Here is a 23632-nt window from a genome sequence, read left to right as displayed (position 1 = left end):
TTACTTTAAGACATTACAAGGTTATTGAAGAAAACTTCACTCTGCATAAGGCTGGCCATCCATAGATGCTTATTTTTCTTAATCAGCTAAAAAATTAACAGATTGCCCCATCCACACAAGCAAAGTGGGTGGAGGAATCCTTTCTGCTGTGCCAGCGTATTCTGACAGCACGACTAGTTCTCTGTCAGAATACACTGATCAGCAGCTGATTGCCATTGATTTACAAAAGTTTTCCAATAGTCCAGTTCAACAGAAGTCAATTGTTATACCATGTATAACAGGACATGTTGTTCAGGCAGCTGGATCCTGGAGAAATCTTTACTGCAGGGATGCCCTGTCCTCTTCCTGTCTTTGAACTTCCAGAGCTGCAATAGCTATTAGCTTCAGGTGTTCAGGCAAAACAGCGTTACAGGTGGTCAGACAGAGACACAACCCCTCCTTCTACCTCTTCCAATGAGAAAAGTTCTTTCACTGATTACATTGCTTGTAACCCAATTTTGAACGAGGGAGAGAATCCTGTGACTGATCAGAGTCCCCCTCATTCACTTACTGTGTTACAGGAAGTGTAATCAATGGAAGATCTTTTCTCAGTGGAGGAGAAGAAAGGAGGGGCCTGTCCCCATTAGACCATCTATATTGCTGTTCTGTCTGAAAACCCAAAGCTGTTAACCATTGTTGCACCAGTAGTTCAGAGACAGGAAGAGGACAGGTATCCCTGCAGTGAACATTTCTCTAGGTTCCAGGTGCCTGCACCACATGGAACATACTTTATTACACGTAAATGATGTGACTAAAGCTGCAAGGATTTTTTAAAGAAAAACTTCAGCTTTAAAGAATGCACTCTGTATATAAAGTAAGCCTGACTTCCGAGGAGAAAGGTGAGAGTGTTGCTGGGATGAGGTAAACAGCGTCAGGACTGTCACCTTAAGAACTGAGGATGTACATCTGGAGAACCACTAGAAATAAAGCAGAACTAATCCTGTTAACTAGGAAATGTTCTGACCATGAAAGAGGAAGCATCCTTGCTAAAGTACACTGGAGAAAGTGACCCTGGAAGTGTAGGTGATATGAGCCTGAGCTGAGTCTCTGAAGTGAGGCTTGAATTGTCTTTGATAACACATTATTTGTTTAGTATTGTAAGTGAGAAAGGTTTTTGCCCTGCCTAGTGTGTCCAATGGTCATCCACCTATAACAGATACCCTGTAATGCTTTCACAATAGAAAAAAAAAAAAAAACATAAGTTGTGCTATATATTTTTGCTGCTTCACTTATGAGTTCTTATTTAAAGTTATCCTAAAATTGTATGCCTTAATAATTCTGCCTTGCTGTTAGCAGAAAGTAATACCAATGAAATAATAGATAGGTTCATTTCAGGTGCTGGCAGACTGGTACCTATTGATTACAGCTCCAGTTTGGGGTAGTATCTGCCTGGGACAGAGACACTGGTTGGCTGCTCAGACATCCAATTAATTCCTCTGCTTCAGTACCAATATGAGGCAGAAGCAGAAAAGACACCTGCCTCAGGAGTTATTTCTTGGTGGTAGTGGGCATCATTGTGATAGAAGCCCCTCCTGCCGCCTCATTGTCCCAGCAATCAGCTGCACTGTGCCGGACCGAGCAGCCAAACTGACAGTTCAGTCCTGCAGATTACATTGGCACAGCACAGCCTTAGAGATGCTCTTAGTGATTACCATGCTCTGCTGTCGGTGTGGCAACCACTCACCCATTCATAAACTGATAGCATATGGTATGTGTTAACATTAAAAAATAAAAAATAGCCTATTTTAAAGTGTCTTTTTTCTTTTAATATAATGTATATATAAAACTTCAGCTAACACATTTTAAGCAGTCACAGAAGGTTTTTTCCCTTTTTTGATAAAGGTTTTACCAATATAAATAAAGGTTGACCTTTGTAAACACCCCCCGCAAGTGTTAAATGGTTTATCTCAACTCTTTACCTGCCATTTTTGCTGGAGAGCTTGGTCTGTAAAAGGAGCTGAGATATAGCAGGATTACTGTTAGGATCAGCAAGTAAAAAGAAAGAGGACAATGCTTAAAAAAAGTAAGCTAAATCAAAGGACTGTAATCTACGATATATTATTTTTTTGTTTTTGGGTTTAGATATGGGTTAATCCCTAATTAACCCTACTTATTTTTTATTAACTTGTTAATTTCCCTATCTTTTTATGCTATTTTTTTTTTTATTTATATTTTTTCAAATTTGTATTTGTTCATGCATCTGTTAGGTTCAATTAAAGTACATGCAAGTCTTAACTGATTTCCATGACCATGATGGGGAAGTCTCACCCCATCTTCAGTCTTATCATGACAACCAGTGCTCTGCTGACAATTGAACTTCTTTGTTCCTCTGTTTGGTGAATGTGATCATTATATATGTTTAAGGATAATCTGCTAGAACATAAATACCAGCACTTTAAGTTAAAAAAAAAACTGCCTGTCATACTACCACCAGAAGTAGAGGAAAGAAGAATATCCTCCTGGTAGCACAGCTAAGCACACAAAAAAAATCTAAAAAAAAAACATGTTTGAAGAGTTCCATTAGGCAAAGTTTTACTAAACTACCTAGACTAACCATGCTCCAGCAAGCAAATAAAATCAGATCTTGTTCTAGCTAATCCAAATCTATTTCTTCCACTTGAGTAAAACAATGGTAACAGAAGGGAAAGTTTAATAAAACATATCCTCTAACTTCATGGATCAGTATTGCTTTTAGAGAGAAATTTGCTTTAATACTAATGGGATTGAACAAAAGACTAGAACACAAATTCTAGACCTGAACATAGGATGTTGTCAATGAAGCACAGCAGTACAGATGGCAAGCACTTATCAAAAATCTATTTCTATTATCAAAGCTACAGTAAAATGTTTCCATACACATTACTATGTTAGAAATTAAAACATTTTCACTTTTGAAGTTCATGTTAATTGAAAATTTATGGCAGGCCTATTTAGTAAACAAAGTGATGATAAAAGCACAAATGAAAAATGACAGTGGGCCATAGGAAAAAAATCTAAATTCACTTCAAGTGGAACTAAACCCAAACTGTTTCCCAAAACCGTTACAATCATGGCATACCGTAAATGATAACTGTCAAACCATGAAATGGCTGGTGCCATAACTGATCACATGTGTGGCAGTTCCTATTTTAAAGAGTGCCAGAAATATTAGACAAATCAAATGCTGCCTTTCTACCCTTTCATATAACAAGCTGATGCAGAAAAAAAAAAAATCTTTAAGATACAGCACTAGTCAACCAATAATATAAATCCATAATACTATTTAAACAATAATTTTCCTAAGTAGTGCATGCACTAATACAAATCAAAAATGACAGTGATTATATATTAGAGTCCAACACAATACGTGCTTAGTGGTGCATGCTAATCATAGTCAGTTCCAAATAGTCACAACATGTGTTATTTATCAAACTCCCTGTGATATGTTCACAAGCGAGTTTGCTTCTGAAGTTGTCCACTTTTGTTGACAAAACACATAGGGCGAGAGTTCCAGGCAATGTAATTTCCGCTCTTTGGAGCGCACAGACCAAGCTGCATTTCCTGGTTTATAGGCAATTAATGTCAAGTATGTGAGTGTACTTATGTACGTATGTGTATTTTACCATGGAAGGTTTCCCCTTCTTTTTTATGCGTCTGCTATATTACCCTCTGCTTGAGATATAAGTAACGGAAGTCATTTATCAGTGTTGGAACATATTTTGATTACCAAAACCATCCATCTCTGAGGGTTTTTAAACACTCCAGCACCGGAAGGTTTTACCCCCTTAATGACCAGAGCATTTTTTGCGATTCGCACTGCGTCGCTTTAACTGACAATTGCACGGTCGTGCGACGATGTACCCAAACAATATTGACGTCCTTTTTTTCCCACAAATAGAGCTTGATTTTGGGGGTATTTGATTACCTCTGTGGTTTTTATTTTTACGCTATAAACAAAAAAATTTGGAAAAAAAGCAATTTTTTTACTTTTTGCTATAATTAATATCCCCAAAAAAATATTAAAAAAAAATTCCTCAGTTTAGGCCGATATGTATTCTACATATTTTTGGTAAACAAAAACGCAATAAGCATATATTGATTGGTTTGCACAAAAGTTATACTGTCTACAAAATAGGGGATAGATTTATGGCATTTTTATTATTATTTTATATAACCCCCCATTATAAAGATTGGGTGTTTTTAAATTTTAAATGCTTTAACTTTATGAGGTTTATTTACTAAAGGCAAATATACTGTTAAAGTATAACTAAAGCCAAAACGCTTTGTTTCATTTTGGAGAGAGTGGGGAGGGATTAGAAAACCCGTCTTTTTTTTTTATTGCCATCTGTGCCCCTGTTAGGGAGAATCACTCTTTCTAATTGTCCTGTTTGCCATTATCACCGAGAGTGAAAGTCAAAGAAAAGTCAACATTTTGGGTTCTCAGTAGAACAGGAATAAAGAGGAAAATGTCCAATGGTGGCCCCCCTTTAGGGGGATTTCCCTTTACTCTCCATTTTGACTATGGGGTAAAGAAGAATCTCCCAAATGGAACACAGATGAAAAAAAAATCTGACAGAGGTTATAAATCTCTTTTACTCTATCCAAAATGAAAAAAAAAAAATAGGTTTGCCGTTAGTTCTATTTTAATTATATAAGGGAAATTGCACTTTGCAAGGGAATTTTTCTCAGAGCGAATGAAGTGAAGATCTGCCAACATTAACTATCCAATTATATGCAAGCAAACTGTTATTTTTTTTATCTTCCTTGAGCAACCTTTCCAAAGCAAAATTTCACTGTATTCGCTAAGCTTTGGAGTATATTCCCTTGCAAAGTGCAATACCACTTGCAAAGTAAACAGCCTATTTTCTTTTGATGAAACAACTTCATTGACTGGATCAACATGACAGCTGGGCAACTACATTTTTCAGGAGAGGTCAGCAATGGCAGCCTACATATCTCTAAGGACAGGTTTATTTTAAAGCCTACTTGAATACTTTAAATTAGCTGACTATACTGTATTCCAGAACACCAAAAGCTGTTCAATGCCTTACAGTTTGTAATTTTCTAAAGCAGCCATAGTCTGAGCAAAAAACCCTGCCGCCTGCAAGTATCTACAGAGTAGAACCTGTCCACTCTGTAGGAAAGCAATGGTCTCATTGTAGAAGTCCAATACTGGGTCAGACCTACAGATCCGCAGTCAGCAAAGCTCTTGCTTGCTCCCTGCTGATTGGAGAGCTCCAACTCTGACTCTGCTGGGGCATGATGCACATCTGCAAATAGGTCGCTGCTTCTCCACAGACAACAAGGGCCATTCTCTATATCATGCTGGCAGTGGACAGGTATTTTCACTCAGGCTTTGGCCAATTTTTAAGGGAAACAAAAATGGGTAATTTTTTTTTTCGTTCAGCCAATGGATTGAAACAAAACAAATAAAATAAACAAATTTCTCGATCCACACAAGCATGGTGAATGAAAGAATCTCCCTAGCTGAGACATTGTATTCTGACAGTGGGACTCTGCGCTGTCAGAATACAATCCCCTACAGCTGCTGATCGACAAAAGTTTTCCAACATTCAAGTTCGACTAAAGTCAATCTACTGCCCTGTACACACAATCAGACTTTCTGACAACAATACTGTGGATTTTTGTTCAAAAGTTGTTGGCTCCAGCTTCTCTTGCATGGTCACACAAATGTGGGCCAACAATTATGAATGTAGTGACGTACAAGACGTACGTGATATCTCCATTACGAACGCTAGTTTTACAAGACCGAGCGCTTCCGGCTCGTACTTGATTCCGCACATGCGTGGACTTTTGTGCGACAGACTTGTGTACACACAATCGGAAAGTCCGACAACAAAAATTTGTTGGCAGAAAATTTGAGAACCTGCTAGCCAACATTTGTTGGCGGAAAGTTCGACAACAAATGTTCGATGGAGCATACACATGGTCGGACTTTCCGCCAACAAGATCACATCCAACATTTGTTGTCGGAAAATCCAATCGTGTGTACGGGGCATAACTATTGACTTCTGTCGAACAGGGATTCCCACACATGATTTGAAATTTGGCCAGTCCTTATTGAACCAGCAGAATTTTGATCCATCTATGACTGGCTTAAGGCTTTGCAAACCTTTATTTTGATGTACCTGGAATGTATTTAGCTAATTTAAAAAAGTTCTATAGGGGATGTAAGGTAAATAAAGTAAAGTGGGCCTGGGTTTGTTTAAAATAAGCAGTCATGTACGTAGGTTTCTTTTTTTTTAACCCCTGTATAGGCTGGTTTCACGTAACTTAATTTTAGAAAAACCCACACATTCTTTGATGTCCTCCTTCCTTATCATCTCCCTCTACATAATTTTTTCTTCTACTAATGAGAACTAAAGACACTCAATCCAAACAATGAGATATTGAAGATCAGCACTGGCTCTCTGAACCCGCATTACCTATAAAGTGAACCCAAACTTTACCTTGTATGGGCAATATAACAGGTTCACTTTACTGCAGGTACTTTTTACTATCCAACTCCGATGCCAGACTGTGAAAGATATCTGTGTAAGTTTCACACTGCTGATCAAATTAAAATGTACACAGGGCTCAAATCAAATTTTACACAGGACTGCATACATTCCTTTTCATGGAACAGCAATCAGACACCACTCACTCACAAAGACAGAGGAAATGTCAGATGTTTCCCCATAGCTAGAATTTAAGATAGTTCCATAGTTAGTCAGGTTGAAAAAAGTCTATCTAGTTCAACCAAAAAAAAAAAATATATATATACAATCCCATACACACAGTCCCATAACACAATCCTATACCCACAGTTGATCCAGAGGAAGTAAAAAAAAAACAGCAAAGCATGATCCAATTTGCTACAGCAAGGGAAAAAATTCCTTCCTGATCCCCCAAGAGGCAATCAGATTTTCCCTGGATAAACTTTACCTATAAATGTTAATACCCAGTTATATTATGCAAAGAAAAAGAATCCAGGTCTTTTTAAAGCAATCTACTGAGCTGGCCAGAACCACATCTTGAGGGTGTCTATTCCACATTTTCACAGCTCTTACTGTGAAGAAACCTTTCTGTATTAGTAGTAAAGTGTGTAAAATGGTCATTAGTGTGTACAAAGTACAGGTTCATTTTTAGTGTTAGAGAACTAATCTGTCCAGGTTTAGTTAGTGAACAGTTTTGCAAGTGTAGCAGCAAACCCCATTAAAGTTAACATGGGTGTGAATCATGTTATTAAGTTCTGGTCATTCGTAGGGATAATAAGCAAACTATTGTCAAACAAAAAGCATGGAAAAAACTATGTACTGCATTAAAGGTTTTTCTGTATTTCTGAGGACAACCTGCACAGTTTTTGGGCAAAGATTTGCAATCCATGAACTTTGCAAATTCTGGAGATATGCTGCAGACCCATGGCAGCGAAGAGCCTTAACCTCCTCTTATGTGTGTGTAAGGCCAGCCATAGACAGAGTGAACTTTTTTCCTGCAACCAGCAGTTGCAGGAAAAAAAAAATTGCTTGATTCCCCCATCAACACAGTCAGTGTTGACAGGGGAATCCCTCCATTGAGCCATTGTGTTCTCCTGACAGGGGGGTGGTGAAAGCCACCCCTGCTGGGAGAGCATAGGGATTATTGCTAGTGCCTATAACAGCCACTAGCAATAATTGCATGTAAAATCCAGAAAGCAGGTTGTACCCATACATGGTTCAAATCTTGGCCGGTTTCTGCTGAACTGGTCAGGATTCAAACCATCTATGGCTGGCTTTAAACAGTAAACATGTATTTCAGCCTTGGATGGAAGCTGAGAACTTCAGTATTGGATAGAAGCTGAGAAACTGACATTTTTGGCAAAAAATGCATCTTTGTGTTTTTGTCTGATGTGCTTTCCATTTAAATCAATGAAAATGCATTAAAACACATTTAAACACAATTTGTAATTGGCGTTAAAATACACATCAACACACTGAGATGCAGTGCAAAATGTGTTAAAAATCATGGCAATGTGATTTCACATGCTTTGACATATGTTTTGATGTGTTTTAATGCATTTAAATGGATAACACATCAGGGAAATAAAGCACCAAAATGGAAAGGTGTGCCTATGCACCTAAAGCAGGGGTGTCAAACTCAATTTCATTGTGGGCCGCATCAACATTATGGTTTCCCTCCAAGGGCAGATCGTATCTGTAAGACTATATCATATTAAATAATTGCCCCTGCATTCAATTATTACTGGTTTTAGTAATTACTTAAGACTTAAGCTGTGAAGGGCAGGTGCCGACTGGCATGGAGCCTATTCGCACTTCTGTAGCAGATGAAGCAGCAAGTAGCAAGTAGCAAGTTTGAAAAGGAGGGTCGCACATTGCTCAGACAGAACATGGTTCTGCCATGGTGTTCTGTCGAACAGGCTCCAACAAAGCTTCTTGTTAATGATACCAGCAGTGTGTGACCCTCCTTTTTAACTGGCATAGAAAGTTTCAAGTCTGTTCATATTTTTATTATTTTATTTTACAGTGTGGAAAATACAACAGGGAGAGTAAAATTTGACTTGTTTTAGCAGAAGGGAAACAATATATTAGAGAGGTAATGTTTACAATGGGGGATCTTGTCAATGGTGTCCCAAAGAGATGTAAGAAGCAAGTAGATGATTCAGCTCACAAATATTCATACTTATAATTTCAGGTATATATCATATATATCATATCACATTTGCTGTCCATGCCAAGTTTCAAGATACTGCATAACACTATGCATTAATGAAAGCTAGCCTAATTTATCCAATAATATGCTTATCTGTGAATGCTTCTTGTTATAATATTTTCCCTCCAGTTAGAGACAACCAAAGTAAACATGTGCTATAAAAATGTGCTAAGTAGAAAGTACATCCCTTAGGAAGTACTGTTATAAAAAAAAATCAGTTTCTGAACCCACTGGCATAAAGTGTCAATAATAAGGGCTGTTGAATGATAACACCTAGGCAACAGTAGAGATGAGCAAAATGATCTGTGAAGATTCAAACTAGATTTGGAATGGCTTGATTTACATTTAGCAGATAACAAGAAACATCTGCCAATCAGTTTTATTATTTTGCAAATTCCATGTTAATGTTTGTCAAGATAAATAAAATGCCCATTACCTCTAAAAGAAATAACAATCCAGTTCACCAGGCATATAGACTGATACCACCATAGCAAGAATGCCGCAAGTGCATGTGCTGCCCGTTATGTTGATGCTATCTCATATACTTTTCAACATCATGGATCCTCTTCTAAAAGGCAGTCCCACTACAGTATTTCCTATCAAGTAGTGAACAAATTAATTTATCAGAGCATAGGCACGGTAGTGTGGAAATCCTCCAGAATCTCATTCTTTAATAATGTAATAAATCTCTAAGAGATACAATTCGTCTGCAGCATAAAAAATACAAAATAAAGATAAGAAAAGATTGCTCAGCAAATTGACCCCAATGGGAATGGAAAACTGCAGGAATAGTTTTGTGTTATCATTTGTTCTTGTCTAGCCAGAACTTTTGCATATTTTTTTTTTTAATTAATTTTATTTATTTATTTTTTGGACAGAGTGGAGAGGGATTAGATCACCTATTAAGTTTTTATTGCTGTCTCTGTCCCTGTTAGCGTGATTTGCCCTTTCTATCTGTCCTGTTTACCGTTACCATTGAAGTTGAAAGTAAAAGAAAATCCCTAATTTTGGGTTGTTCCCAGAAAAGTAATAGAGGGGAAATCTTCCAATGAGGACACTATCTCTGTTGACTTGAGGGGGGGCGTAAGGGATCCCCTTAATTTTGAAGGATTTCCACTCACAGAAGTGATCTAATCCCTCTCCCTGTGTTTTGGCTATGGGATAGGAAGTAAAGAGAAATCTCCCACAATGGGACACAGATGGCAAAACAAAAACAACTGACAGGGGTTATAACCCTTCCATACACTACCCAAAAAGAAAACGTTTTGTCTATAGTTCTACTTTAAAATGTATATTAAGCAAAAAACCTTTTCCTTTAGTTTTCAATAGAAAGTGGTATTGAAATATTGGAGCCTTTGTCAGGTTTTTATTACTGTCAGTGTCCCTGCTAGGGAGAGTCCCCCTCTTGGTTTGTCTTTGTGATCATTGTCTTCAGTGCAGAAAGAGATGGGAAACCCAACATTTTTTAGTTGCCACAGAAACAGGCAATGAGGAGACATCACCCAGCAGGTAAAGCTATTACGTTGACAACTACCAAAGAGGAGATATCACCTTGCTTTGGCCAGAAGTCCTCTTACTTCCTGTTGTGTCTGTGGGACAGAAAATAAAAGGAGATCCCTTCAATGGAACACAAACTGAAAAAAATGACAGGCCTCTTAACCATTCTCTAATATGTTTAAAAAAAAAAGGTTTTTAGCTTAACATAGATTGCAATACAGAGGGAGCCATCACTACATCCTATATCTATATGTATATCTCTTCTAAACAGCTTATAGAAATGTATTTTCAACTTGTGAAAACAGGTTGCTCATGACAGATTAATTCATTAACCAATATTTGTCTAAATTGCCCAATTATTACAGTCTGTAGGTATAAAGTTGGCCATAAAAGTAAAATGAGGTAAAATGGTGGTACAACAATTATTAGAGATAGAACCACATCAAAAACATTCCTTTTGTCAAGAAGCACATTAGCATCCATACATATATCCATTCCTGGTAACTTGGTTTTACACAAACAATAGAGGGCTATTCAAACCTTTCATGCAGTACCAGGTTTGTTATATCACAATCATCCCAGAGGGAATAAATAAGTACCAATGCTGTATCTCTCTTTAACCTTTGCAGCTAGCAAGATTAAATCAAAGTAAATTAAAATAATAAAAATGATCAGTGTAAAAAACAAAAAAAACAAAAAAACGCAAAAAACTGAGAGGTTAACCAAATTGGTTCAAAGCTGGAACAGTCTAGACTCCAAAACTGCAACCCAAACAATAAGCCATGTAAATTCATTTAAGTTATTCAATAGAAATACTGGAAAATTTCAGAACAGGGTATATGATCAATGACTGTATTTAAAAAGCTTTTGGTCGCTATATACAGCCATATAAATTCATCTGTGAAAGACAAATTAGGATTTATTCCGCAAGGCATGCACATTATCACTTCCCCTCCATAGTACACCTGAGGACAATACTATAATTGCTATATGTTAAACACTTAAACACCCATTCACACACCAATGTTCACGTTATGTTAGAATACATTAGCAACCCATTTAAGTCACTGATATTCAATTAGTGGATCACATCTGGTCTGAAACCACCAGAGTCTGCACAGCTTACAACTTTGGAAACCTTGCACAAAAAAGTACATGGAATCTCATTAAGATCTGCAGTTTTTAGTCAATTACTTTTGCACATTTTTGATGTGAGATTTGACAACCGTAAAACAATTTTGCCATTTATACCTTCTCTTCAATGCCTTTTTTTAACAAATATGCACTTTTTCCATGCAGGCCCAACCATAGAGGCTGAATTTCTCAGGGATTTTTTGCTCGCTCACCTTAGGTTCAAGAGAAAGGTCTTGTTCTTACTTTTTAATTTCTTTGAACTTTTAAGTGGAAATAAGCTAAGGTGCAAATTACCCCTGAGCAAATTAGACTCTGTATTTAGCCACTTTGATTCTCAAGGAACTCTATGAACAAAAGTGTAAGTGCTAAAATACAGATTGGTATAATCAATTTTAATTTTAATAGAATTATTTACTTTCTTAAAATATAATTTTACATTGAATTCCCAAAAGTTTGTAGATTAAATAAAGTACATATCACTGAACAAAATATATGAATGTAAATAAAATAACATCCTTCATACATTACAAAGCTGCCTTATAGTATCCTGTCTCTACTTTCTCATGAATCAGCTAAATATCATCAGCAAATGTTTGGTATAGTCACATGATCAATGTGTTCTCTTTGCTATTTCAGTAAAATACACACAATTCTCTGATAATGGTTGCAGATTTGACATCATTTATATTTAATGATATGTTACTGTGTTGAGCACTATTTATTTCTTTATTTTAGAATATTTAATTTGGCTATGCCCCTATATTGTAAGCAGAAATACCATATAGCATTAAGACCTTTTACTTTCCAGAATATGCAATATTGTAAATATCCTCTTTAGACAAAAGTATAGACTGTACAAATGTTGATTAAAATCATAATAATAAGCGTGCATAAAAAAATAGATATTTATTTATGATGTACACATTTTAGGATTTGATTGCATGTGGGATGGTATTAGAAGACAAAAAGCATAACAGTGATATTTTCAAAGTAATTCAAAATTAACTGGCCTTATATTAGCATTTTTATATATATATATATAATAAATTCATTATTTTAAAAAGAATATGCCGGTGATTTAAAAATAAATCAATGAGCAGATGCATATAAAAGCATTTTTTGTTTTTGTTTTTCATTTTTAAAAAACAACAGAAACATGAATAAAATGAAAAATGCATTAGAAAAAAAATGTCTTCCGTGAAATGTCATTATTCATCACTGTAATTATTTTATATATATACATCTAATAACATGTTTAAAATGTGATAATGTGCAAGAGCACTGCATAAAACATGAAGATAAATATAATTTCTCTAATGAATAATTTATGTTGCAGGTTAATCCGATGTTTGTTACAATATAGTTCATAAAAATAGTGTAACTTTGAGGGCAGTTGTTGGAAAAGTTGCATATCCCTGTTTTTAACATTATTTGAAATTCAGGAATACAAAGTACTTTATGTCAACAAATAGATCTTCATGGAAGAATTTAGAAAAGTGTATTCATTAAAGAATACCTGTCACTAGAAAACGCAGTATAAATTGCCATAGTGGGGGGGAAGAAGGCACAGGTACTAGTATGTACACTAGTTATTTATCAAAATTCTACTACCTATAATCCCAGAAGGCCCTCAAAACGGGGGTATGCAGTATGCAATTCTTCACTTTTCATTAGTGTTCAGGCATGCCCTACCTGCATCCCATGATGCCAGGAGATACCTTCACAACCTAATAAAAGGCATCCACATTGCACTGTAAGATGCAGAAAGAGGGGAAAAAGCCTAAGCTATCTTGCATACCCCAATTTTGGAGGCTACTAGGCTGAAAAAAATGGACTGTTACATACTGACACCTGTTATTCATTGCTACCTCCTTGCACCCAGATAAGGCATTCTCTACTGTATTTCCCAGTGACAGGTTTACTTTAAGTAATTGCATATGAGAAATAAGTCTCAGAATGCAAAATATAAAATGTTTTAGGAAGCTACAAACAAGTTTTTACATCATAAAGTTTTTAATACATAAATACTAGAGAAATGCTCTCATGGGTTCCCCATGAACAGAGGAGAAGGAATCCTGATTAGGAACTTTGCACTCAGTGCCATTTCAGATGGATGTTCTTGGGTGTATGTGTGCGTGTGCGTGCGTGCATGCTTGCGTGCGTGTGTGGCATATGTGTAGTGTCACAGCTTACCCTGTTTTTCAAATATTACATGAGGGAAAAAAAATATGATCACTACATAAAATGAAACAATCGTGGAATTTTAATAGCAATTAAAACAACGAATGTAATGTGCTCTAAACAATGAAAATATCCCTAATTATTTAATGTCTCAGCTTCAAATTGGGCGTTAAGGATTAAGGAATACAGCAGGGTCTGAGTAGCCAATTCATACTGTATTCATTAACAATGATATTCTTTAAAACTTGAATTTGTGCCATTTCAATCCAGTGGCAGAAACCAAATAAAAGGATTATAAATCCTTAGTCTCAGGAATGCATGCTGAATGGCTATGGCAGCTCATATGTTAATCTTTTATGTTGATTACATGCATCAGCACGCTGCTTGCTTTGAAAAGAAAGAATACGTAAATGTAGAAAATAAAACAAGCTTCAAAATCTCTGTATGTCAAACCTACCAGGTGACAGGACACACGCCAGTCTGTACAGTGCATTTGAATTTGGCTACAACAGTAGTCGAGAAAATTACATTTGGTTCACTAATGAAATGAAATTATTTTTTTTTCCTTCTCAAAACTAGATATCCCTGTATATCCCTCACTATTCAGTTCTATGAAGTGCCCAATTATAGATTTAGCTTAGCGTTCTGTAGGTACCTTTCATAGAACCACCATATGACCATACTATTCAACAAACATGCCATAAAACACTCAGAATTTTGGTCACTTTTTAACATGGTAAATTGTCATGGCCAAATTTCCATATACCAGCTCAGGATCTCAGCATCTTTTATGTAGTGCAACACATTTGAGCAAATCAAAGACAAGAATAGTGAAGAAGAAAAAAAAAAAGAAGAAGAAGAAATGCTAATGTGCATATAAAAATAGGTGCTACATTAAAATATTTCATATTTCAACAATAAATTATTTTTGACTACCCAAGTTATAGATTCTATGTCTTTGCACTTCAGAATTTTGTTCACACCATTTATGGTGATGCATAAAGATCGTAAATAGCTTACATGTTTAGCTTAAACTTCAAAAGTCTGGAGAGCATACAAATACATCCTGTAAAAATTGACCTTTATATTAAACATGGGGGGAGGGGGTTGCTAAAACACCAGAAAAGTCATTTAGACCCACCCTTGTCTTGAAGGGTTATAGCATGGTATATTCTTCATAGATACCTCCTAGCACCAGGAGTGATTCCAACTCTTTAATTCTCAGGCTGCAGAAATAGGAGGAACGCTATCGAACAGTAAGTGTTGTGCCCAGTTTGTACAATTGATGGTTGTCCTAGAAAAACAAAAAAAAAAGAGAGAAGAGAAGAAAATTGCACACCCTTTCAGTAGAATTTGCTGCAGCTGAAAATCTTGTGCCAAGGCACTTCATCCGTAGGTTGAAGCAACAAAATCATCGAGTAGTCCTTTGTTTCAGAGATAATAGTGTAGATGTAGGAGTCTAGAACTGGCTAAATGTTGTCTGTTTTTCCAGCACTTCGAGGTAGTCCGGCTCAACATTGAGTTTAGCTTTTAATTCCAAATACTCGTTCCTATTAGGTTCCACATACACAGTACTTGGAGTGCTGTAGAGCACAGCTTCTCTTAATCTGTCTGGATGCAGAAACTGACGTTTTGCTTCATATTTTGGGGTATAGGTGAACGGTGGGGGGTTGCTATACTTGTATTCAATGTTAGTCCCGGGGGTAGGTCCTTTGTCGGGTTCAAGGATCCCTCTGTAGACACGATCTGTATCCTGCACAGGAGAAAGCTCAACCCTAGGCTCAATGGTGCTGACACTGTAACTCGGGCTCCTGATGTTGCTTTCTCTTTCTTCTTCCAGGTGGTTCCTGTAGGTGACTTTCAGTTCATGGAGATCTTTGTAATCCTCCACAGAGTTGCCCTCCCTGGATCTATAGATGGGGTTTTTACACATGTGACCCAGTGGGTGGGGGATGTACTCATAGACATGGCCGGCTGGGGTCTTGACTTTGGGTAGAGGTCTATTGCTGTACACACTGTACTGCATGTTGAACGAGCTGACGTCTGAGTTATTGGTGCTGGCTGGCTCGTTCTGATTCTTTTTCCTTCTCTTCATGACAAGGACAAAGAGCCCGGCAGCCACAAAGACAGACATAATAAAAACCAAGAGCAGGCTCAGGATCAGCACAGACAAGGGCACCGAGCTGGGCAATTTGTTGTCCACTTTAATGGGATAAATAAATGTGGTGGTGCTCTCTGGGGGCTGCTCCTCGGAAGGTGTAGAAGTGGCAACAACGATATCAGAGTAATCAGGGCAAAGCTGATCGGCTTTAATCGCTCGCATTTCCTTCATTGAGAGTTTCTTAGGGGTCTTGCAGATGACATCGTCCACCAGTACCCCGACGCTGAGCTGCTCCAGCCACAGTTTCATGCCCACCACATCGCAGGTACAATCCCAGGGGTTCTCATGGAGATCGATCTGCACCAGGGACTTGAGCTGGTCTAGCACCCCACTCACCATCAGATGAGAGAAATGATTAGATCGGAGGTTCAGCCTGGACAAATTCAATCCAGAGAAGATGTTGCTAGGCAAATATTTCAGGAGGTTGTTATTGAGGAATAAAAGATGCAGGTTGGGAACAGCGTCAAAAGTCCCAGGTTCTATGACCTTAATAACGTTATACTGGAGAAACAGGTACTGGAGGCTGTGAAGACCATAAAATAAGCCCGGGCTCAGCTTCTCTATAGAATTGCCATTTAGGTAGAGCCGCCGTAAATTGGTCAGATCCCCAAAGGCTCGGTCCTGGATGACTGAGATCCGGTTATTCCCAAGGTGCAGGAGGTCCAAGCCGGTGGAGTCGAGAAAGTCGGATCTGCGGACCAGAGTAATGGCGTTGCCTGTCAGGTACATCTTCTTGGGGTTGTAAGGTTTGGGGTGTAGATCGGAGATGCTCTGGATCTTTCTCTCCTGACAGTTGACGTTTAGTCCCAGGTTGGAGATCTGCAGGTTGCAGGTGCAGTTTGTAGGACACTCCAAAGGCACGGGGGATTTGGTCTGATAAGCGATGTAACCATTCTCTTTGGGTGGGTGGTGGGAAGTGGCCCGCACTCTGGGTCGGGCAGGCTGCCGTGTGCTTTTGGGTTTGCTGGGGTTTTTGTAAACAGAAGAGGAGATGGTGGCCCCCGAATTGACAGACGCAGGGGTGGTGTGGAAGTACTCGTTGGTACTTCTAGGGATGGGGGGCCTCATTTCATAAGTGGGGATGAGTTTCCTAGGGCATAGCTCCTGCTTGGATATCTCATCCAGATCTCTGCCATATAGTCTAAAAGGTGTTTCACAAACCACGTCACCGACTAGGGCAGAGTAAGAGATGCTATAGAGCCAATCCTTCAGGGCAATTAACTCACACGAGCAGTTCCATGGGTTCTCCTCTAGTTGTAGCTCCACCACTTTATCCATGTGTTCCAATAAGCCCACAAAGGGAAGCACCTTCAGCCTGTTGCCTCTTAGGTCTAAGTGGGTCAGTGGGACAAACCTAAAGAGGTTGTTGGGCAAGCTGGACAGGAGGTTGTCATTGAGAATTAAGACCTGGAGAGTGTGAAGCCTGCTGAAGGTGTTGGCTTCGATTGAGATGATATAATTATAATCGACCTGGAGATACTCCAGGCTCTCTAGCCCCAGGAAGGTGTCATTCTTCAGCAGCTCCAGCTTGTTGTTGTTGAGATGCAGCCTCTTTAGAGCCTGCAGCCCGTTAAAGGAACCCGTGTCGATCTCCTGGATGTCGTTATTCCCCAGGTGTAATATAGAAGCCCCGCTGTAATTGACAAACTCGTTCAGGTACAGCCGATTCAACAGATTCCCAAATAAGAAGAGATGGTAGATAGCAAAACGTGGAGGAGTGATCTCCGACAGGCTAATGATCCCCCTGTTTTCACAATTCACCGACAATATACCATCTCGCTCCTCACAAGGGCAATTGTCACACACCTCTCCATAGGATTCGATCGTTTCTGCCCAAGAGAGAACCAAGGATGTCAAAGCAAATGCAATCGTCTGGAGGATCCACATCTGCATTTTCTTGTTCAAGTCCTGGTCGAACGTGACTGCAGAGCAGCAATGGTACATCTTAGCTCCTGCATAGGAAAACACACAACACGTATAAGTACGGCGGCAGCATCAGCCACCCCAGGCATGTACATAGCATGTTCTTGGAGGCTAATCCCCACTAACATATGTCCCCCCCCCCCAACACAGCGCCATGATCACACACATTTGCAGTGCTAAAGCTTCCTAATGATCTATAAATATGCAGAAAATGGCTGTCACTTGTCAGATCTTTCTTCACTTTACCTAGATCGTCCTATTTTATTTTATTTCAGCACCTCTCCATGGAACAGCGCACTCCCTGGTCTCCCTATGAACAGAGCCTGCAACTTCCATAGTACATCAAGGCTGTTCTACCGCAATGCGTTGCATCATACATTCCTATGATCGGCCTTTTCAGAGAAGATTTCAGGACAAATAAACACACCGTCATTGATAGGAGGCAAAAGGAAGAATCAAGGGCGTCATGCACTGTCTGCCAAGCAAAATGGCACTTTGTGTAGGGGGGTGGGGGGGGGATCGAGGCTATTGTCACCCCTCTTCCATTGGAAACAATGGGCGATCAAACTGCACGACATCATTTGGGAAGCCTAATAATAATCCATGAGCTCTGCAGCCCCCCCTGAAGGGGTTAATCATTACATTCTCTGCCAAGGCTTATCGGAAATGCAGATAATGCACATACGTGGGGGCTCTGGGGAGCCGAGGCTTTACTCAAATAGCATTTACTTTGGACAGGCTTGGAAAACTAGCTTAGCGAGGAGGATGGCATAGATCATCTCTATTTTCACCATTGTCAATAGCCTGAGCATTAAAGCGGCTCATTATAGGAGAGGATGGTTACTAATGGTACTCCTCCGGGAAGAGGAGGGGGGGGGGGGGGGTAAATAAAAAATAAAAAAAGGCCAAGAGACGGTCACATAATAAAAATAACCTCCAATGTACGCATAATCTACGTGTGATTGCCATTTCGTGGCAGAAGCTCTAATAAGGGAGACAGCATGGCTGGGCTGGCTGCTATCAGGTTTCTGTCAGAGCAATAGCTATGCATGGAATACAGGCTTCCTCCCTGCAATATACACTGACGTGTCTGCAATCACCCTACAGCAACTTGGATCACCCACATCCGACACACCAACGGCAACCAGAAAGGCCATGCCAATGTAAACAGACATGGCAAACCACATAGGTATCTATGGCAGGGATGCCAATGGTCAGAGCCCATGGATTTATAACAGGCATGATACTGGTCAGATAACATGGATCTATTACAGGCATGATACTGGTCATATCCCATGGATTTATAACAGGCATGATAATAGTCAGATCCCATGGATCTATTACAGGCATGATACTGGTCAGATCCCATGGATTTATAACAGACATGATAATGGTCAGATCCCATGGATCTATAACAGGCATATATGACAGGCATGATAATGGTCAGATCCCATGGATCTATAACAGGCAAGATAATGTTCAGATCCCATGGATTTATAACAGGTATGATAATGGTCAGATCCCATGGATCTATTACAGGCATGATACTGGTCAGATCCCATGGATCTATAACAGGCATATATGACAGGCATGATAATGGTCAGATCCCATGGATCTAGAACAGGCAAGATAATGTTCAGATCCCATGGATCTATAACAGGTATGATAATGGTCAGATCCCATGGATCTATTACAGACATGATACTGGTCAGATCCCATGGATCTATAACAGGCATATATGACAGGCATGATAATGGTCAGATCCCATGGATCTATAACAGGCAAGATAAGGTTCAGATCCCATGAATCTATAGCAAGCATGATAATGGTCAGAGCCCATGGATCTGTAGCAGACATAATATTGTCCAGAGCCCATGGATCTATAGAAGGCATACCAATGGCCAGAGCCCATGCATCTATAAATAGCAGGTATGCCAATGGTCAGAGCTCATGCATGTATGGAAGGCATGCCAATGTCTAGTGCTCATTGATCTAGGATAGGCATTGCAATAGCCAGAGTCTATACATCTGTGTGAGACAAGGCACATAAAGCTCATACAGTTATACCAGGCAAGGCACAAAGCCCTCATACATCTATACCAGGCAAGGCACATGTATCTCATAGATCTATACCACAGTCATGCATCTATAGGCAAGGCACACAGAGCTCATACATCTATACCAACCAAGGCACACAGAGCTCATACATCTATACCAGCCAAGGAACACAGGGCTCATAACATCTATACCAGGCTCATGCATATATACCAGGCAAGGCATAGGGAGTTTATACATCTATACCAGGTTCAGCCATCTATATCAGGCGCATGCATCAATACCAGGCTCAGCCACCTATACTAGGCTCATACATACATACCAGGCTCAGCCATCTATACTAGGCTCATACATCCATACCAGGCTCAGCCATCTATACTAGGCTCATACATCCATTCCAGGCTCAGCCATCTATTGCAGGCTCATACATCTATAGCAGGCTCATGCATCTATAGCAGGCTCATGCATCTATACCAGGCTCATGCATCTGTACCAGGCTCATACATCTATTGCAGGCTCATACTTCTATACCAGGCTCATACATCTATTGCAGGCTCATACATCTATACCAGGCTCATACATCTATCTGTACCAGGCTCATACATCTATACCAGGCTCATACATCTATACCAGGCTCATACAACTATAGCAGGCTCATACATCTATACCAGGCTCAGCCATCTATAGCAGGCTCATACATCTATACCAGGCTCAGCCATCTATACCAGGCCCATACACCTGTACCATGGCTCATACATCTGTACTAGGCTCATACAGCTATACCAGGCCCAGCCATACCAGGTTCATAAATCTGTACCAGGCTCATACATTTATACCAGGATCATACATCTATAACAGGCTCATACATCTGTGCCAGCTCATACATCTATACCAGGCTCATACATCTGTGCCAGGCTCATACATCTATACCAGGTTCATACATCTATACCAGGCTCATACATTTATACCAGGCTCACACATTTATACCAGGCTCATACATCTATACCAGGCTCATACATCTATACCATGCTCATACATCTATAGCAGGCTCATACATCTATACCAGGTTCATACATCTATACCAGGCTCACACATTTATACCAGGCTCATACATTTATACCAGGCTCATACATCTATAGCAGGCTCATACATCTATACCAGGCTCATACATCTATACCAGGCTCACACATTTATACCAGGCTCATACATTTATACCAGGCTCATACATCTATAGCAGGCTCATACATCTATACCAGGTTCATACATCTATACCAGGCTCACACATTTATACCAGGCTCACACATTTATACCAGGCTCATACATCTATAGCAGGCTCATACATCTATACCAGGCTCATACATCTATACCAGGCTCATACCTTTATAGCAGGCTCATACATCTATACCAGGCTCATACATCTATACCAGGCTCATACATCTATACCAGGCTCATACATCTATACCAGGCTCATACATTTATACCAGGCTCATACATTTATACCAGGCTAATACCTTTATAGCAGGCTCATACATTTATACCAGGCTCATACATTTATACCAGGCTCATACATTTATACCAGGCTCACACATTTATACCAGGCTCATACATTTATACCAGGCTCATACATTTATACCAGGCTCATACATCTATACCAGGCTCATACGTTTATAGCAGGCTCATATATTTATACCAGGCTCGTGCATTTATATCAGGCTCATACGTTTATAGGAGGCTAATATATTTATACCAGGCTCATACATCTATACCAGGCTCATACATTTATACCAGGCTCATACATTTATACCAGGCTCATACGTTTATAGCAGGCTCATATATTTATACCAGGCTCGTGCATTTATATCAGGCTCATACGTTTATAGGAGGCTCATATATTTATACCAGGCTCATACATCTATACCAGGCTCATACTTCTATACCAGGCTCATACTTCTATACCAGGCTCATACATTTATACCAGGCTCATACATTTATACCAGGCTCATACATCTATACCAGGCTCATACATTTATACCAGGCTCATACATTTATACCAGGCTCATACATCTATACCAGGCTCATACATTTATACCAGGCTCATACATTTATACCAGGCTCATACATCTATAGCAGGCACAGATAACTCATATATCTAGAGCAGGCAAGGCAGAGAGAGGCGAGCCAATGTCAAGCTAAGTCGTATCATACCTTTCCGCTTGCTGTCCACATCTAGTCATCCTTGGCGGTGGTATGAAGGAACACAAATCATGGCTGTGTATGTCCACTGATCATTCATTGGCAGTCCCAGTCGGGTTGCAACTTTAATTGAATTACAATTGCTTAGCAGAAAAGCGAGACCGGGGAACAGAAGGCTTCCGCTTAAAAAGCGAGTTAACTCTCCGGTTGCCAGGATGCTGAAGGAGAAGAGGATGCTTATTTGGAGCAAGGATGCTGTCCTCCCCACCCCCAGCGAGCTGGAGCCCTAGATTTCTGCATCCAGCCCATCCAGCACCATTACAGCCCATCCAGCACCATTAGAGCAGCCCGTGTGGCTCCTAGTAATGAAGGATGGAGTGCAGACAATACTGGCACATCGCTGCTCCGATGGAAATACTCACTCAGACTTAAGTCTCCGGGGCCCAACCATCGCGGCAAGGCAGACAAATGCATGTAGTGTGTAGAGGGCGGCAGGAGAAGAGGCGGCTCTTCCACAGCTGGGCTGCCAAATGCACACAGACAGGCAGCAGTACAGCAATGCTCACACACAGACGGAGCCCCGGCCCGCACTGCCCACACTCCAGCCTGAGCACGCAGCACTCGGCTTTAGGCGTCCCATTGTGAGCGGAGAAACGAAGGGATTGCGGGGAGCTAGCGACACAACAGAGAGATAGGAGAGAGGAGAGGAGAGGAGAGAGGAGAGGAGAGCGGGAGAAAGGAACGGGGGATGGGGGGACAGGAGGAGGAGCCTGACACTAGGTAGGGGGATGGATGGAGAGAAGGATGGGAGACAACACTCAGCACACTCAGCCTTTCTACTTATCAACCTGACAACCTGCTACATTCTCTCATCTATTACATATCAATCCAACACACACCAACCTACCCATAACCAATCTACAGCCCAAAACTACACACACATACATACCAATCTGGAACCCACAACTACACACATACATAGAAATCTAGAACCCACAACTACACACACATATTAATCTAGAACCCACAACTACACACACATATTAAACTAGAACCCACAACTACACACATACATAGAAATCTAGAACCCACAACTACACACACATATTAAACTAGAACCCACAACTACACACATATATAGAAATCTAGAACCCACAACTACACACACATATTAAACTAGAACGCACAACTACACACACACACATCAAACTAGAACCCACAACTACACACACGTATCAAACTAGAGCTCACAACCATACACGTACATATAAATCTAGAACCCACAACTACACACATACATATAAATCTAGAACCCACAACTACACACATACATATTAATCTAAAACCCACAACTACCCACATACATATCAATCTATAATAACTACACACACACACACCAATCTATAACCCACAACTGCACACACACACCAATCTATAACCCACAACCACACACACACCAATCTATAACCCACAACCACACACACACACCAATCTATAACTAACTACCACACACACATACATATCAAACTAGAGCTCACAACCACACACATACATATCAATATAAAACCAATAAACTACAAACACATACATATCAATCCAGAACCCACAACTGCACACACACACACACACACACACACACACACACACACACACATATCAATTTACTGCTGACAACTACAGACACATTCATATCAGTCTAGAATCCACAATTACACAAACAAATGCACACACACACACACATCAATCTAGAACCCGCAACTA

At 39.7% G+C, this 23632-nt stretch overlaps 1 protein-coding gene across 3 annotated transcripts; it reads right to left on the bottom strand.

Annotated features, from left to right (window-relative positions):
* Positions 1 to 11757: 11757 nt before the first annotated feature.
* SLITRK5 (SLIT and NTRK like family member 5) lies at positions 11758 to 22635 on the bottom strand. 3 transcript variants are annotated; one of them, XM_073614367.1, is made up of 2 exons: positions 21884 to 22635; positions 11758 to 17652 (listed from the first exon to the last, which is right to left on the bottom strand). In XM_073614367.1, exon 2 carries the CDS (start codon positions 17642 to 17644, stop codon positions 14999 to 15001), a length of 2646 nt encoding a protein of 881 aa, XP_073470468.1. In that variant the 5' UTR covers positions 17645 to 17652; positions 21884 to 22635; the 3' UTR covers positions 11758 to 14998. The 3 variants fall into 3 exon arrangements, with proteins under 3 accessions (XP_073470468.1, XP_073470467.1, XP_073470469.1); XM_073614366.1 differs by having other exon boundaries at positions 22294 to 22635; XM_073614368.1 differs by lacking the exon at positions 21884 to 22635 and adding an exon at positions 17870 to 18053.
* Positions 22636 to 23632: the final 997 nt, after the last annotated feature.

This window comes from Aquarana catesbeiana, linkage group LG02 (assembly GCF_042186555.1).
Source record: "Aquarana catesbeiana isolate 2022-GZ linkage group LG02, ASM4218655v1, whole genome shotgun sequence".
Classification (NCBI taxonomy): domain Eukaryota; kingdom Metazoa; phylum Chordata; class Amphibia; order Anura; family Ranidae; genus Aquarana; species Aquarana catesbeiana.
Note: the sequence above shows the minus strand (reverse complement) of the source record. Positions and strands in the feature narration are given on the sequence as shown.